Raw genomic sequence first — 18,964 nt, 5'->3', positions numbered from 1 at the left:
TAAAACTCCCTAGAACTTTTCCAGTGTTATAATGGAAAGCCAACCATAGTTTCTGTCATGGAGTATTTTCTGTGGAAATTTTTCCTTTATATACATCACTGTGGTGTAAGCCACGGTTTCATGTGGATGGCATGCATTTAAGCCATGAAACAAACACACATCAGGTCTTATCCAGCTGCTGATGCTTGTTTAATGTGATAAGAAATTCTAACAAAGACATATTAAAATCTTCTCCTGTTCTCTCTGATTTTTTTTTAAACTAGAATATTAATTAAAGATAGCAAAACAGGATTATGCTTAATTAACCAAGAAAAGTCTCTGAGACTGTTTTTAAGCAAATGTAGCAAACTATTGAAAGTGTTTTGGTCTTCTGTTTTGTTCACAGACAATTAAGGATGTTGTCTGCACTAGCATCAAACTCCTTGTTGAAGATTTGAAACCTCTTAATTTGGCTTTGAATTGTGTTACTGTTCTGGGGGGACTTGTTTTTTTTTTTTTAGCAGTGTTTCAGATGCTGCCTGAGGACATGTTTTTTCTTCTTTCTTAAAACCATCCCTTAAATCTATATGCTTTCTTTACTGAGGTACTCGAGATATGGCCTAATTCTCAGTGTATTTTAGTTGAGAAGCTCAGTGTCATTTAATTTGATATCTGGGTCAGAGGTTCAGGCCTTACATCACTCATTCTCCTCAGCATTTACTCACTGAAATACACAGATGCAAAGTGAGGAGATGATTATTTAGTAATTACAGCTCTCTTGTGCATATGTTTCATTTGTTCTGTCCTTAGTATCTTCACAACCAAAACTTCATTTTTATCTTCTTTCTTGATTAGAATTAGGTTTTGAAGTCATGGGGTTTCTTGAGAGAGTGATAGCTGAACTCAGTCGTCTCTTTTTGTCATTTTCATGGCAGAAACTGGAATGGTGCTTAATCTAACAACTTTTTTTTCTGTTTGTGGTCATCTAGCACGTAGGTGCTATATGAGGAAAAACATTTTTGGAAATTAACTATTTTAGTGGTATGTCAGTTTGTCTGTGAGTTTCTGAATTGTAATTCTTCTTTCTGTTTTCTAGAGCTGAGTTCAGAAAACCTCAAAAATTGCTTTAAGATCATCAATGCCTATGTTTTCTTATCGTCAACTGAGTTTTTACAGGTACTTTGCCATTTTATAATCGTCACCACAGTCTTACTGGCAAACTACTTTTTTTTTTTCCTTTTTTTTTTTAATTCATGTTGGGAAGCATCAGAGATATATCAACATTTATACACTTGTTCATTTATGTGTTTATAAGCATGCTATTTGGATTCATCTTTATGACACGTGGTGAACACCCAATAAAATAAGATTTCAGAATGATTAGAATTAATGTGACTAATTAAGTAGTTTGCTGCCTGTAAAGGCGGAGTAGTAATTGTTACTCTGTGAGTTTAACAGATTAAAGTTGTGATCATAATTTCTATTAAGAAATGATCACGATAAATTAAGACATGTCTTCAGTCCTTGTCTGTTAGAAAATACACTGAGATTGTTTTTAAATTTATATATAGATAAAAAATACATAATAGCTCTTTTATTGTTTAATTTCAGACATATGCTGTTGACTTGTGTCGATCATTTTGTGAATTATTAAAGGACATAACTATTGAAGGTCAAGTTCAAGCTTTAAAGGTAGAGTATAGAGAAAATCTAAATACACAGATATTCAACTCTAAACATCTGTATTCTTGCAAGAGTTTTGTCAGGATTAAATAGCATTCTTAATTATGATGAATATAGAACACGTAGAAGAAAACAGTTTATTTAAATACTCAGTATTACTGGTGTTACAAGTTTTTTAAACTACTTATAAATTATGTGTATTCAGAGCCAAGTACACGCATAATAATAAAAAAAGACCCTACATGCATTGTTTTTACCCAGAGTATATATAGTGTGATCCAAAGAGAGAGCTGTAAAAAAATAAAAACAAATCACCTAATCACCTGATTTGCAGTTCATGTACTATCTCTGTAACGCTTTCATATAGTCATATGGTTCCAAGGTATTTTTCTTAATATAATTCTAATAGAGTCCACTTTTCAGATGGATTTAGATTAAGAATCCATGAGATCTTTCCCACTTCAAGGAAGTTACTAAAAAAAGGAAATTAGCAAGGACTTGTACCCCTCTGAAAATAGTTTTTTTCTAGAGCATGGTAGCAGCACATTGCAACGGCCATATGATCAATCCCTGTATGGCAAAGATTATGCTATTTGTAGAAAATCTTGAGGACACTGGAGCAACAAAACAACCTAAAAGATGTTCACACTTATTAGAAAATAAAAGGACAAAATTTGTCTCACTGATTAGTTATAAGACTTGTCCTAGTTGTTTTTAAGCTTGTTTCAGAATTCAGAAAAAAATACCAACCATTGCTTGGATCAAAATTAGGAAGTGATTTGACTCTAAAAAAAATTTCAAAATTGTTGTTGTTTATTAGTAACTTAAATTCATTTAGTGTATTTCTAATCTTTATATGAAATGGTAAGTAATTGCCTAATTGCCATATCTAACTCTGAGATTCTTCTGTATCCTTTAAGTCGTTATTAATCCCTTTGGTCATACAAGCAACATTAGGAGGAATGGGAAAACAAATAATCTTTTTATGCACCTGGAGAAATTAACGATTTTGCTTAGATCTTATACTATTTACAGTTCCAGTCTCTTAATCTCGAAGTAGAGACTTGGAAAAGCTCAAATAGAAACAAATCGTGCTATCAAAGATGTGAAAAGATTTTGTATAAGAAACAAATTTTTTAGCTAAAACTTTAGGTTCCTTAGAAGATGGGTAGTGGGAGAAGTTGTATTTCCCCCTCATTGTAACAGTATGCCTATAGAATTGAGAGGCACTGAGAAAACATCTTTCAAGGCAAAAAACAGATGGTTAAAGAAATGAGGTTCCAGAGGGAAACAACAACAAAAAACATTTTTAGATATTCATAGACCCAGGGCAAATTGGGCAAAAGGGGTCCTTGATGATGATGTCTCCCTGAACTGAAGGGAGATGAGGACTCAGAAGAACAGTGTTAGGAAATAAATTTACATTGCTTAATTCTTACTCTTTTATAGTCTGTGGATGTATGGTCTCTATCCTTATTCTGATAAGAGGGGCCCATTGTTCTTAGTCACTTTGCTCTCCCTCACGATACAAGGGAAGAGCCCAAACAACAGGAGAAAGGATAAAAAACATAGAAGAAAATTACTTCACAACTCATGGGAAAATAGAGATCTGAGGAACAAAGGGTTAAGAATATAAAGACTGGGATGCCAGGTACTTAAAATACCATATCTGAGATCTCTTATAGTTGGTTACCACATGCAAAGAGGTGATAGCTCCTAATCAGTGGGTCTCCAAAAAAAGTGACAGAACACAAGTAAGAGAATGAGCCTTGAACTACTGAGTCTCCTCCCTTCCAACATACTTCACCAACCTGCTTTTCCTGGGACCTGGACTTGCCAGCTTTGCCAGGTTGGGAAGTGGCTGAGGCGGACATGCTTGGCTCAGTGGTCGCTTGATTTGGTTTCACATTTGAGTTTCCATCATTTCTGTATGAGAATGAAAGGAGGTTTGCAGAGTACTTAAGTTGAATATACTTTCTGTAGTTTTGTATTTACTTGGTACTCAGCAGTAAACTTGCTATAATTCCTTTATAGTATATGTGGTTTTAAAGCTTTGATTATAATTTTTACATTCACTTTTTGTGTAATTTATTTTTGTATTTAAGGTTGTGGAAAATGTCCTAAAAGTAAATCCTATTTTGGGTCCTCAAATGTTTCAGCCTCTGCTACCATCGGTATTCAGGGGGATTATAGATGGGGAGGTAAGAGTCACTGTTTTTGACTTATTTTTACTTTTCCTTTTGAACAAGGAACTACCTTTCTTTGCCCAGTCAAGTTTTCTCTTGATGAAATTTCTGTTTTCATCTAGTTTTAAGTCCACCTGATAGATTTATGACAGCTAATTTAAAAGTTCAAGCATAGTAAGGTAGCAGAGAAACAGAAAAAACATAGTCAACACCTGTTTTGTGTTCTAATGTTTATTTTAATAAAATGCCACAAGTTTTATTTTGCTTTTGCTTCATTTTTAGCACTAAAAATGTGCTATGATTCCACTGGTAGCATTTAGTCAGATTATTTACAGATGTTAAGGCATTTTATTGTGCTTTTTTTTGAAAAATGTTATACTGCCTTTTAAGAGTATGCCCCAGAATAAAATGAGGTAGGATGGAGATAGACTTGGCCTTCTTTTCCTGGTCAACATAACTAGTACATTAATGGAACTGAAGAATGTGAGAAGGCTTTGTGAGGTGGAAGAGCTTTCAGATTTTGTTTACATAGGTGTCTTTCCTCTTTCCATCTGATTTCAACAAATTTGAATGCTTTGCAGAAAAATCTGATACGCTTCAACCTTGCAGTGCAAACAGGAGAAACAAAGTCATTCTACTGTATGAATTGCTAGGTGAAATTCTTTGCGCTGTTAACTTTTGATCAAAAATTCACCTTTTTTTCTTCTAAGTTGAAGGTCTTCTCATATCAGTATTTGACTGTTTTTATGCTGTTTGCAAGATTACACCAAGTATTACTACTTAGTAGTTTACTTTTTGATGTGCAAAACACACAAAAAATGACTGAACAATCCTTTGTGTAAACATTTTCAGGTAAATGTTGGCATTTTGTTTTTCAAATAGGAAGTTGTGCAGAATTGTTACTGCTATGTTATTTGATGCTCGTTTTATCTGTAGCTTTTTGTAAAATGAAAAATGACAACAAAAGATAAACAAATATTTATTAATCTATGTGTTTTAAATTGCAACTATTTCAGAATAGGTTTTAACACATTCTTAAAGATCCTCTCAGAAATTACTATCTTCAGAAATTCTAAGCCTTTCTTAGTATTACTAAAATTGTAAATAGTCTTTTTAAACCATAATCAGTTTTAAATGTAATATTCTAACAGTATAGAATGTTGCTCATTTTTGAGATGTAGGTTTTTTAATATGAAGTAGCATCGCCTTGCATGTTGTGGCAGCTATCTTGGAAGAGGTAGTTGCTATAGTTTTTGTATTGTGTCAGGAAATTTTTTTGCTAATTATTGCTCATTATGGTGTTTTTTAAGTTGTATTTTATAATTCAAAATGCATGAAGGATGCATGCAACTATTTTCCATATATTTTTGTACTGTATGTTAGTTTATTTTTATTGAACTAAATGCTCTTTGTTCTGATTTATTTTTGCTTCAGAGGTACCCAATGCTGATGTCTACTTATCTAGGCGTCATGGGTAGAGTTCTTCTACAAAATACAAGCTTTTTTTCATTACTTTTGAACCAGATGGCATGTGAATCAGGCCAGAAGGTAAGGATGTTAATCTTGGCATTTCAGCTGGGTTGCATATGGAATTCACATTCTTTAAACATGAAAGAACTTTTCCCTGTGCTTTCCATATTCTTTCCCCATCCATCCAACATTCCCTTTGCTTTCTCCTGTTCTCCTCTTTCTCCCGATCATCTTGTAACAAGTTTTACACGTTTCTGCAGTTTGCTTAAAATATCTCGTAAGAAATGTTATGCCATCTCTAAATTCTCTTCTTGCTGCATCAAACAGTAAACCATGTAAGCTCTCATAGTTTTCATGATGTTGTAGGCTGAGAATTTCTTTTTGTCCTATCTTGAAGGGTTTTGCACCAGAGATAATGGTTTGGTCATTTACTAATATTACATACTAACATTTTACATACATTTTACATACTAATTTTCTTATCCTAGGTTTTCAATCACTCAAATGCAAGACTCTAGTAATTACTACCAGTGAAGATTAAAAATAATTAAAAAATAGTAAATGCATGTGTTTTTAGGTTCTTATATGAAAATGAGTTGAATAATTCAGTGTTATGAATGTATGTTTTGTCTAGGAATTAAATGCATTCCTGACTTCGAGGTTACAGTGATAAGGGGGTTCAGGGCCTGGGATCATTGTCACAAGTAATTAATGAAAGAAGAGGAAGCAAAATCAGATACATCTGTTGCTGCAGCTTCTGTCAGGTGTACATAACTGTTTCTCATTACAGTTGGACCAAATTCTTGGTAACGTGATTGAAATGTGGGTTGATCGGATGGATAACATCACTCAGCCAGAGAGAAGAAAACTTTCTGCTTTGGCTCTGATTTCACTTCTACCTTCGTTGAATAGGTAAGAGAATTTGAAATGCTCAAAAAAGGAAACTTTGACGCTGCTTGATGGTTTGTAAGATCTTTCACAATTCTACTTATTTACATTCAATTATAAGTACTTCTATTACATCTTTATTTCTAGCTAAAGAAACTTAAAATACAGAATTTTCATGTTACATACCTTCTATGAAGCTTCATGACAATATACCTGTAAACATTCTTCTGTTTCTTTGAATATGTCATTTAGAAAAAGTGAGGAAAGAGCACTGTATTTTATTGCACATTCTCATGTTAATATTTGGCTAGCTGCTTCTCTTGTGTAGTAGTTTTAGTTGTCTTTTTCTGTCCTTTCCAGGGAACAATACTTTTTCAATCCTCTTTCAAGCTGAGAGCAGATATTAGTGTTCATCTTGTTTCTCCACTTTATGATGTTGATTGAAAGAGTTGCTGTGAAAAGCTAAAAGTGTTTTTGCACTGCGTGGCAAGCAGTTTATACCTTTGACACAGTCATTAGTAGATAAAGGCACAAAAAATTTCTTTATTAAAAATTCTGAATAGCATTACATTGTCAGTAATGGGATTCTTGTGTAATTCTTGTTTAGATTGGAGTTCTGTTTGTAACTATTTTCAGATTATTACTGTCTGCTTTAGAAGTCAGAAATACAATATTGCGTGCGTTCATTTAGTCTTCCATATTTCCTGAAAAATAGGAAGTGTTTTCCAGTGATAACTTAGGTATTGCTTACAAATCTTGAAGTTGTACTATATTTGTAAAGCTGTAAAATATATAGTCATAAACATAAAAGTTCTTCAATTTTAAGGAAATAACTTACTGATTTGTTTCATTGCTTTTAGTGTGCACAGAAGCTTTCATTTCTCCCCCAGATCACCAAGACAGGCATCTAGCCAAAAGTGAACCAAGCAATTGCTCTCAGAAAGCTTTGTTTTTCAGGGAACATAGATGTTATCACATATTTGAAACATTCTTTATGAGATATTAGCTAAAACTTAAGTTGTTGTAATACATACTTATCTTTCAGTGAAGCGGTTTTCACAGAGAGGAAGGAAAAATGTTTGGATAACATTTTTATTTTGAACTACCTTAAGCTGCTCTGAATTTCCTGTTGCAAGAGCCAGTTACTTCTAGCAGTTCTCAACATAATAAAACACATGCAAATAACAGTTTTATTTTCAGATATTCAAATTATTTGAATGCTTATTCTCCAGCAAAAAAACAGCTTCTGTTTACAGGACATACATCTTTAAAGGCTACAAAAATTTTACTGGACAAGTAATAGTCTGCCAGAGCCAAACATAAATTCAAACAGAGTATGTGAAGTGGATTTTGTCAAGCGCTTGTTCTTTGTACTGAACAATGTGAGTCACTCTTCTAGGCATTTCATAGAAGTTATTTACATATGCTGCTGCATCTCACATCTGAAGTTTCTGTTAAATTAAAGTTTCCCAAAATTACGTTTCTTTTGCAAGCCAACTTGCATTGTTTAAGCAAAAATATATTAAACCACTGTGTTTAACCAGGATGTTACTTTAATTCATATAAACGACCTTCTCAAGAAAAGACAAGTAGTTTTTCCTTTTGAAACACCTAATTAAATAGATTGCTGAGTAGATATTTCTTCAGATTTCCCAAGCAAGTACGTGATTTGTCAGCTGCATAGGCCAAATGGGTTTTGTGTTCTGAGGATGGCAGCAAGGTTGGCTCATTCAGGAATGCCAAGCATGCTGTTGTGTGTGGTGCAAAGCAGATTTCCATTCACTGCTCACCCCTACAGGGTTGATGGTCACTAGCGTACTGTTAGCAAACAGTTGGGATTTGGCTGTCGGAAGAATGGACATCTGTGCTGCACGCAGAGCTTCCTGTGATTTTGCTGCTTTTTTCCCAGTTGCTTCCTCTAGCCGACAGCCAGAGCTGTTCTAGAAAATATTGGGTTATTTTAGAGGAAAAGAAGGAAATAAACAGAAGAGGGGTGGGTGGAGTCGGAAATGAAGATAACACATTCTTTGTTCTCACACATAATTACTTTAGGGATAAAATGTTGATGACTGATATTTTAGCTCTAAACTGTTTAGCATTCATTTGTTAGATAGTTTTCTAGTTAGCGGTAGGTTCACAAGTGTATGTATGTGTATAGACTTGTTTCTTTCTGCATTTTAGGTGAAGTGAAAGCTTCCTTTGTTTTCAGTTAGAAAACTATGCAAAAATCATTTCCTATTTTAAGTATATTGCTCCTTTAATAAGAGACTCACAAGTGAGGGATTTAAAAGAGGATACAATGGAAAACAGCTGCAGTGCATTTGCACTTAACAGTGGTTTTCAGGCCATTTAGTTGGCTTAAGCAGATTATAAAGTGACAGTGTATTAGTTAAATAAGAGCTTTTTAGTGTAGGCAGTTTCATTCAGTGGTCAGCAATGACCCCTTCCATTTATCATGTATGCATATAGTCCATCAGTCCAGCATCCTGTTTATCTTCCTGGTCACAGATGCACATAGTGGTAGGTTTTAGGAGTTCATATTTACAAAAAAAAAAAAAGCAAAAAGAGCGATGATGGTGATTCTTTCCTGAGTTCTGTGTTGCATCTCCTTTTCACTTAGCAGTGATTTCCTGGTTCTACGTGTTAGTTTGTTTTTTTCATAAACTAAATGCTACCTAATTATTTGCTTTTGGTATCCGAATCTGACCACTCAGATAGTTAAAATATTTTGATTGAGCCATTCTCCACATTCATTTTTCTAGCTTATTTTGTTTGTTTTAAAAAGGATTTTTATCTGATCCGAATAACTGTATTGTCTAACAAGATTTAGGCAATAAGATACACTTAAAGAGTAATGTTCTCTTTATGCATGACAGCTGAGGGGAAGATACATGTAGGCACACAATAGCTTGAACATTGATGGGTACTTTTTATTTCAAAACGCACAGAAGGACTTTGGGAGAGAATCATGTCAGAGCTAGGATGCAAGGTGTGAGATACCACAGCAGTCGGTAGTCCTGAGGATGAGTAAATTCCCAAATGTCATTAATTCTTACGCAGATTTAGTCAAATTCAGTAATGCTTTGTATTTATTTCTGTGGTGCCTACAGCAAATGTTAAAAGCACAGTAACAACTTTTTGATGGAACAAATTGTCACCTACAAAACACTATTTTTCAGCATAGTCACTGCCATTATCTGTACATTTTTGGCATCAATGAACAAGAGCCTGCACGCTGTGTTTGTAAAAATTGTACCAGCGGAGGTGACCCACTGTTTCACAGCTGCTGTGATGACATCATTCTTAGGAAAATGTTGCCCGAGCAATTGGAAGTCAGAAGGCACCAAGTCTGGACTGTACAGTGGATGTGTTAGGGCAGTCCAGCCAAGAATGTTAATGTACTTCAACATCTTTAGACTGGTGTTACTGTGTTGTAAAAGAAAGATTGCATTCTGTGGCCTAACTCCAGAAGTTTGAGCCTTCAGCTTAGTCAGCATTGAGATGCTGCAGTCAAAGTTGTTGATTTGTCTGGCATGCAGAAAATCCAGAAAGTTCTCTCCTATACCAAAAGACAGCGCACGTCACTTTACCCAGTGAGGGATGTGTCTTGAACGTTTTCTTGGATGGGGAATTGACATTCTGTGGACTCATTTTTCATAGAGGTGATACCACACCTCATCTCCAGTAATGGTGCAGTCCAGAAACTATTACTTTCAGCTTTGTATTGGATCAGTAGGTGACAGACCTGCATAGTGTTCTTTCTCTTGTTGTGTGAGCATTCATAGGACCCAGCTGGCACAAACGTTTCAATACTCCAACATTGCCACCATTGTTTCCAATGCACCGAAGCCGATATTCAGCACCATACACAGTTCCCTGGTCATGATGTGCTGATTTGCATCACTGAGCTGATTGAAATGCTCCTCATTTGGTTGTATGACAGCCATCCTGGCATCCAGGACATGGCTCATCTGTCATGTTGCTGTTTCCAGTGTTGAAATGCACCATCCACTGTTTCACTGTGCTGATATCCACTGTTCAATCTCCATCAACAGTCAGCCATTGTATTTCCTAACCGTAATGATAGGTAGTATTTACACTGTGTTGAAAGATAAGCATGCTCTTTTGCCAATGTCATTATTGCTGTGCTTTTCATTCATGAAAAGAGGATTGCCACCAGTGCTTTTACTGAAAGCTGTTGAAATCTAGGTCAGGATTTTACGTTTGTGTTTCAGTCTAGTTTCAGCAGTTAGAGATCCTTGCAAAGCTTGTTTTCAAGTCTCTTGATATCTGCTGGATAAGGCCACGTCAGTGTCTGCTGCTTGTCCAGTGACAGCATGTTTCTTTATTCACATCTCAGGCACTTGCAAGATCTGTTCTGTCTCAGAGTTACTCTGGATTAGAAAAGAATTGTCATGTCAACATTGTCTGAGAATACAGTATTGGCTTATCTGTTCAAAAGAGATTGTTGTGGGTTGTGCTGTTAGGTTTAATGCAGTTTACACTGAGCAATATTCTTGTGCATATCTGGAATTTGTAGTCCAAGCTGGAATTTTATGGGATCCCAGCTCTATTCACTCTGTTTTCCACTGGAAAATGGAAAGCCCAAGAAATGTGATGTGACACACTATTCTATTACCAGCTCTTTTTATCAGTTTTAGACCGTATCAGAGTGGAACAGCTTTGTGGTTTGTTCTTCTTTCATAAAGTTCGAAGCCTGGCAGGTTTTTGTTGGCTTCTGACATCTGTGTCCTTCAACTGATTTCTATGAAAGTCTGTCCGAAGACTGACCAGTGAAAGTCTGTGATTTTTATTTAAGGAAGTTTGGTTGTTTTTGTTTTTTTTTAAAAGGAGTTATCAATGAATGAAACTTCAGAGCTTGATTTTTTTTTTCTCTTGTTAGCTCATAAAATTTCCACCATTAGTGAAAGGTAAAAACACAATGGAAGATCAGTGAAAACTTTAAGACAGAATGTGCATTGTGATGCATGTGAACCAGGTGGCCATACAAAATGGACTCGTTGTTTACCTAAGTTTTCCAAATCGAATATTGGTATTCATGACCATTATTTGTTAGCATTGATTCCTGATGGATGCTTTCAAATGGAGAGTAGGTTGATGATTTCTATTGCCAGTTATTTTGATTACTCTCTCAATTTGGGATGTAGTAGCTTGTTAATACAATACAATTTCTTGTTTAAAATTCTTATGATACTGTGTGGAAAAAGATGTGTTAATTGCATATAATACTATTAGTGCAGGTTAATGGAAAATAAAAAGAGCAAACGGTTAACCTTCTTGCAGGTTTTATTGTTTCTGAGGAATTTTTTTAAGTATTTACCCGTAAATTTATTCTGCTCTGAATGTCTTTGTGCTGTGAATTCTTGGAAATGGCTTCCAAAACAGCTGGGTAATTTTAAGATCATTCTTACTGGACTTACCAATGTAGAGTGAGTAGTATGGCTCCAAAATAGAGGCAAATTTTGACAAATGGAGCTTTTGAATTTCTTACCTTTTTTCTTTGTCATTTTTGGCACTTTAGTAGCTTGAATAGTATTCCAGCGTTCGTATTTCTTCTTTTGATTCAAATGTATTTATCTTGAAAAACTATTGTGAGGAAAAGGGTAAAAGCCAAAGATGTTTTTCAGGTTTATTCTGATTATATCTAATCTTCCTGTAAATGAATGTCTGCATTTTCTTGCTGTCTATCAAATCTGATATGTCACCCAGTATGATTTCTGGCAATTATAATTGACATTCTGTGAGTACAAGTACTTAGAGCATGCAATTATAAATCTTCATCAGGTTATTACAGAAGTTAATTTTTCTTTGTCATTTGTTAAAGTTTCTTTGTTAGAAAAACTTTCAGGAGGCTGTCGATATGGAATGTTAGGAAATGGCAAGAACATGCCTAATAAGATACTCTGTCACAGTGTTGCTATGTATTCCTTAGTAAAGTTAGAATTTGTCACTTAACTGTTTTTATCATCCCAGTAAATAAAGTTGGGTCTACTTTTGAAGCTTATGCCCTGTCTTCCATTTCACTTTTTATTTATTAAGTCAAATGTGTGCTTGATCACATGTTTAATTGACTCATAGTATTAGTAGGATCTCTTCTAAGTTTTGCTTTTGCAGTTGCCATCCTTATTTGGCCTTGGGTTTGTATGGTTTGCCTACTGGTGAAAAAGGTGGCTTGGGTGTTAGTCTGAGTATCAGTTTAGGTTGTCCAGAGTGTTATCTGTAGTTAAGTACTGCAACTTGCCTCAATTATAGGTCACATCATAGCACTGGCACAAAAATGCGTATGGAAAATAATATTTTGAACAAGGGAAGATTAAACATTAATTAATTTTGTCCCCTGTACCTAATTCATTACAGACTGGTCAAGAATCAGTTATCATTCATGATATGGCCCTAAGGCTTGTTTACAAGGGAAGGTGTACCCAGTAATTACAAGGGATTTTGTCATTAATTGCAACTGAGCTCCTGCAGGAAGGTGTCAGGGTGGGTTTTGAGTAACTCTGGAGTTGAAGACTCCACAACATCTCTGAGCAGCTTGTTTCAGTGCTATCTCATCTTAATAATTCCATGTCTGTCTTATATTGAGAAGCCCAGAACTGTACACAGTGTTCCAGATGGGGCCTCACCAGATCAGAGTGGAGGAGAGGATCACCTCTCTCAAACTGCTGGCCACACTGCCAGTGGCACCCCAGGATACTGTTGGCCTTCTTGGCCACCAGGGCACACATTTTGCTCATGGCCAGCCTGTTGTACACCAGGACAGTCAGGTTCTTCTCTGCTCAGCTCTTTTCCAACAGGTCATCTCCTAACTTGTACTGACATGCAGTTACTCGGTGTAGGAGCCTAAGTTTGCTCTTTTTGAGCCACATCAGGTTCCAGCAAGTTAGTTATAGTGGTTGAAATCTGGGAATTATTTGACGCACCTTTTTTAAATCTTTGAAGTTTAATTGCTTCTGTGTTTATAATTCTTCTGTGGTGTGAACAGTTTACTAAATACTGTAGTGAACAGTGAAGGCTAGAGCCACATAGTTTTTTCAACATATCACATCTGTGTATCTCGTTGGAGATGATTTTTAGATGGCTAGTCTTCTTGACGTTACTCAGGCTTATATGTGGATACCTTGTTTTTTCTTGTTGGCTGGTATAACAAATGTTTTTTATTGCTGTAATAAGCATTTGGGTGAGAAATTTACTTTCCAAGTGAGCATACGATTTCATAAGCCCTTTCTGTCATTTTTCTGGACTTTAAAGGGAACTAATGAAAAGGGACTTATGAAAGGGAGACATAAGTAATTTTTTATCCTGAGTGGGAAAAGAAGTTCTGTAGTTTCCTCATTGTTACTCAGCATGTTGCAAATCCTCCTTGATTCTGCCTGTTTATTTAGTAATAAAGATTTCCAAGGATAAAAAGGAAATTAAATTACAAACGTTGCTTCTAATATTATTTGTGGTACATATGTGCACCTATAAATGTTTTGTATTGTGAGTTTATTAAACAGGAAAGTTTCTGCTGAGTTATTATTTTTGTGTTGCAGCTTTTGTATTGCCCCTTCATAAGAGTTATAATTGCTTTTATATGAGAGTCGAATACTGCTCAGTTGAAATTGACTATGTAAAACACATTAGAAGAAAAGACCAAATTTAAAATGAATAGTTAATTCTGAAGAACAGTCCATTTCTGTGTTAGTTTAATGGTCTCAGAATAAGGAACCAAATGCTGTGCAAATTATGAGTTTTGTTTGATACAGGGTATCCCTAAATCAGACAATGGACCAGTTTTACTGGTTCTACTGATTTTGATTTTTATTAGATATTTTAAGAGAAATAAGCACAGATAGAAATAAAGATCACTAAATGATTGGGTTTTTTTAAGCATTACTCTCCATCTCCAGGAGCTTTTGGCCAGCTCTGGTTGAAAAATAAAGGAGAATTTTGGTTGACATTATATATTTTAGATTTCAAACATAAAACGTGCTATTACTTACGGTTAGAATTTTTTTAAGGCTTTGGAGAAGTAAGTTTCTTTTGACAGAATTTGGAAGAACTGCTTCTAAAGTTTGTCCTTGTTCGTCTGTTCTGCTTCGTTTGCTTATGTGTTTCCTGCGTTTAGTGTTGGATTATTGTAGTCAAAGATACTGAATGATCCTTTATCCCTTATGTGAACTTAAGCTTTAATTCTGCTGTAGTGTCTTTTGTTTGACTGTGGCTATTAATGGACTTTGGCATCATCATTTTGCTGAACGAAACGTCTATGTCTGTACAAACAGTTATTTTTTAATAACATTGTTGTTTCTAGGCTGAATTGCACATCTCTTTTAATTGTTTTGTCCCTTCCTCCTTTGATTGAACTTTGATAGAGTTCAATCTTGTGAGAAATAAGATGAGGATGTAACGTCTGGTCCTGAAGTGAGGGAACTATTAATAGTATACATGTGCACTAAGTCTTTGTGTGCACAAGGACACTGTAGGAAGCTGAACCCATGTACCTAGGCTGTGGCTTTTGTAGCATACATAGAGCTGTGCTGATATAGCTTAAAAAAGGTAGCATAAAATGAAACTTAGCTACGTGCTTGGACCAAGTCTGAGAGGCAACTTTAAAATGTATTATAAACACATAATACGCATGTGCCTAAAAACATATGTAAATTATGTATGTAATGTAAGTCTTACACACATTGGCATGTCACAAAATTCACACATCCAAAATTTTCAAGATTTGCTGGCTCGACTGGGGGTTTTGCTGGCTGGCATGGCTGAGGTGCCATGGCAGTGGTTCTCCAGGCCCTGCCTTCCAGGCATCGCTCTCCTCCATTTCACAGTACTACACCTAAATGAAGAGCAGTTTGTTACGCAGACAGGTGGAACAATATAAATTGCTGATTATTTAATAAAGCATTTTCTGTCTGAAAAATAATTTACAGATGAGGGAGTAGTACTGTTACAAATAGGTGTGCTTCACTGTAATACCTAACTACCTTGACAAACCTTTTTAGAGCTCTCCTACAAAAAACAGTAGTGTTTTGGGGGTTTTTTTGGTTGTTGGGTTTTTTTGTTTGTTTGTTTTTTAAGGCGCCAGTTGCAGATTAAGATAGTTCTTGGTTTTCTAGAAACAACTAGTTGAGATTTCCTTTCCAACAATACTTCTGAAGCACAGATAAAATGGCTTCCTGTCTGACAGTTTCCTGTATCCATGGCAACCTCACTTTAACTTCTTCTTACTTAGTTTCCTGAGTGAACGGTTGCAAATCTGAGGGTAAAATGTGAGAGCTGTAGTACGCAGCAGTATCACATTTCCACACATTTCGCAGAGTGTAGTCAACTAGTAAATGCCTTACAAGCTGCAGAACAACGAAATAACAGAAATAATGAACTTCAGATTTGGGGTAAGGAGTTGTTTCTGCTTATTTTGAATGTAATTCAACTTTGTAAAAAGCAAAATTCAAATTATAAATGAAAGGAAACTTGTTGGGACTTCTGCTTGAATGCTGTTGAAAAATTCCTTGTCATTTTTAAACTATTTAATATACAGTATTGTGAATTTACTCAAAGCCATTATTTTGGCAGCTTTTATTCTGTAACTAATTAAGTATTTTCCAGCTATTTTGGCAGTATCGTAAGATCGTATGATCATTCTGTAGAATCGTCTGCTATTTTGGCAGTGATTTGTTTCACTTTCCATTTACATTGAATTTCTTTTTCCATGTAGTTCAAACTCTCGATCATGAAGTTTTACTTCGAAATTGCTTGTTTGGCCTTCTAGGACAATACATTTAAAATGCCAATCTTAAAAGTAACACTTATGTTTTATTTTTTTAAAGAATCCTTAAAATTTCAAATGAATAATATTCATAAACTTTTTTTTGTCTCTACTAGCAAAGTCAGAGATGAGTGAGAAGGCCAAAGACAGGGATATGTGTGGGCTGCAAAGTTTTCCACCCTGCACAGGAGCATTTCTGCATCTCCTTAGCGGTTTTTTTTTGTTGCTGCTCCAGAAGGAGGTTCTTGGCTGTCCAGCTGTTTGCCAGCTCTGCACAGGGAGACAGGTTACCTGTCGTAACTTGGGTCTTACAAGCATCCCTCGGAACTTCCCCAAAACGGCAATTCTTGTATACCTCAGTGGGAATAACATATCACATGTAATTCCACATGAATTAACAGGCCTTCACAGACTTGCTGCACTTCACATGGATAATTCCAGTATTTCATATGTACACCCAAAAGCTTTTGTGGATCTTCCTAAACTGTGCTTCTTGCATCTAAATAACAATAATATTAAACGCCTGGATCCAGGGATTTTTGAAGGTCTTTCAAATCTTCATTATTTGTACCTTCAGAATAATCAAATAGCTTTTGTTCCCAGAGGATTATTTAGTGATCTCCTTTCTGTTAGATATTTAACACTTCAAAGAAATCGTCTCAGTGTCCTTGGAAGTGGAACTTTCTTGGGAATGAAAAATCTTCAAACGCTTAACCTAGCCAATAATAAGATTTCACGGATATCAGATGCGGCATTTTGCCATCTTGAAAACCTTGTATACTTGTTCCTAGAAGGTAACAATTTAACACTTGTGCCATCAAATGCCATTGGAAGGCTCAGGAATCTTGAAAGACTTTCTTTATCTCACAATCCTATTAGATCAATACAGCATTTTGCATTTAAAGGACTTGACAAGCTTAGATACCTGTCTTTAAAAAGTGCAAAGCTAAAACATATTGCTGTAAATGGATTTTTTGGATTAAGCAACCTTAGCCAGTTAATCTTAAGCTACAATGATTTAGAAAATATAAATTCCAGCACTTTTACTTCTTTGAACCGTTTAAAGTATCTACAGTTAGACCGAAATAAAATAACCAGTATTGGTGAAGGTATCTTTGAAAAAATAGGAGAGTCACTTAAAATTCTCAGTTTAGCATTTAATAATATTACAGAATTGCAGCCTGAAGTGCTCAAGCCCTTAGTGTCTTTAACTCACCTAGATGTACATTATAATCCTTGGAACTGTAGCTGCAAAATGCTTGGGTTACTTAAGTGGCTGGCATCATCTCCCATTTCTGTTAAAATTCTTTGTCAGAATCCCATCAGCATGCGTGGCAGACCTTTGCGTTATATCAGGTGGACTCAGTTTGCAAACTGCAGCAGCCTCAGCTCCATCCCAGAAGCAGCCTGGAAGCCAGAAGAATCTGCAGATATCCATCACAGCCCTACCACTGTACTGATGGCATGGCATAAGGGAAACAGACGCAACCCATTTGAGCAGTTTATTAAGGCAGATACAAAATACATTGCTCTCTGGGAAGGAACTGCAGCTACATCTGCTAGCCCTTTGCCTTACGGAGAAAATGCTGCTGAAACTCATTCACAGGTGCCTACAATACTATCAGTTTTACCAGTGCAAATACCAGCACAGGTCATACCTGTTACCAGAACTATAGAAGTAAAAAGTTTTTTTCCAACAGGTGCTGCCCCTGTATCATTACAGACATCCGTACTTTGTACACAGCAGGTTGAAAAGCTGAATCAGGCCTTTGATGTTTTGCTAGCCTTTTTCGTTCTGGCTTGTGCTGTGATCTTGTTTCTAATCTACAAAATTGTTCACTTTAGACAGAAACTAAAGGTGCTGGAAAACTCAGGGGAGAAGAGAATAGAATATTATGGTTTTTATCAACCTGGCAGATACAACATAAATGACGCAGTGCAGTCATTAAGTGAGAATTCAGTGGGAGATTCAGAACTGGACCAAATCAGGCTGCTTAAGCGAACAGCATCTGAAACTCAGGCACAGGTCATATTGTTTGAACATTCATCATTGTAATTTACTTCAGTTGATTTGATGTTAATTTTATTGCAGTCTGAAATATCCAAAAGTCAAGAATTCAATTTTCTAAAGAATTCTTCCACTGATTAAAATCAACTGGTTGATAGAGTTGTGGAAAATAGTATAATTTATGTTTATTTGCTTTCTCAGTCTTCTGAAGTTCATTGAATTTTATTAAATGCCATTTAAACCTGATATGGATTACCTATGTTCCTGTTGTAGGATTCTTTCACCTGTAATGCAAGTATGTGTTCAGCTGAAAGAATGTTCATATTATTTACTTTGCAGTACTTCTGGGAATTAAGTTTCTGTAGAAATTATATAGCTAACTTGAGATTAAAGGTAACTGTAGCATGATCATGAAGCCAAGAAACCTGGGGGAATGGAAAGATAACAATGCTTAACGTATTTATTGCATACACAGTTTTTGTTGTGCCACAGTTAATCATCAAAGTTAAAAATGAGCGTATTTACAACAGTGTCATCTCACATTTTAACATGAAAATTTGTGTACTCGGTCTGTATAATGAATATATTAAAATGTGTTTTTATAACTGTGTGCATCTGTATCATTTTATGGTCATAATTTATTGAGGGTTAATATGGAAATTAAATATTGGATTCAAAAAGGGATTAAGTTTATAATATCTTAGGTAATGGAATTTGTTAATTATTGTCTGTAGAAGAGGTTCTCATTTAGAGTGAAGTTTGAGGTAGTCTTTGACTAGGTGAGGAGTATAAACTGAAGAAATCTACCGAGGATACTTAAATATTTGTATGTTTTGAAATGTTAGGTCAAAATATGTTTTCTTGAAGAAGACAAAATTCTAAGACTGTACTTGAAATGATGGATATTATGCAAACCATATTGATTGCATCTGTTTCAACTTTTTCATTTTTGTTTAGAATATTGATGTTCTT

The 18,964-nt window shown here is 35.3% G+C and overlaps 2 protein-coding genes across 2 annotated transcripts in view; both read left to right on the top strand.

Moving 5' to 3' along the window:
• The window catches only part of IPO11 (importin 11), a 71,374-nt gene that overhangs the window by 39,707 nt on the left and 12,703 nt on the right, over positions 1–18,964 (top strand). Inside the window, exons 24-28 of the mRNA XM_065739777.1 lie at positions 1,076–1,155; positions 1,591–1,671; positions 3,768–3,863; positions 5,283–5,396; positions 6,109–6,230. Of these exons, the coding sequence (XP_065595849.1) occupies positions 1,076–1,155; positions 1,591–1,671; positions 3,768–3,863; positions 5,283–5,396; positions 6,109–6,230 (493 nt within the window). The remainder of the gene's footprint in view (positions 1–1,075; positions 1,156–1,590; positions 1,672–3,767; positions 3,864–5,282; positions 5,397–6,108; positions 6,231–18,964) is intronic.
• On the top strand, positions 15,460–18,468 carry LRRC70 (leucine rich repeat containing 70). The gene is made up of 2 exons (XM_065739797.1): positions 15,460–15,610; positions 16,101–18,468. The coding sequence occupies exon 2, from the start codon at positions 16,112–16,114 to the stop codon at positions 18,038–18,040; it is 1,929 nt and encodes a 642-aa protein (XP_065595869.1). The 5' UTR covers positions 15,460–15,610; positions 16,101–16,111; the 3' UTR covers positions 18,041–18,468.

The sequence above is a fragment of the Cyrtonyx montezumae genome, unplaced genomic scaffold, assembly GCF_038088225.1.
Source record: "Cyrtonyx montezumae isolate F1298 unplaced genomic scaffold, pur_monq_1.0 scaffold_25, whole genome shotgun sequence".
NCBI classification, from domain to species: Eukaryota; Metazoa; Chordata; class Aves; order Galliformes; family Odontophoridae; genus Cyrtonyx; species Cyrtonyx montezumae.
This window is presented reverse-complemented; position numbering and strand designations above follow the sequence as displayed.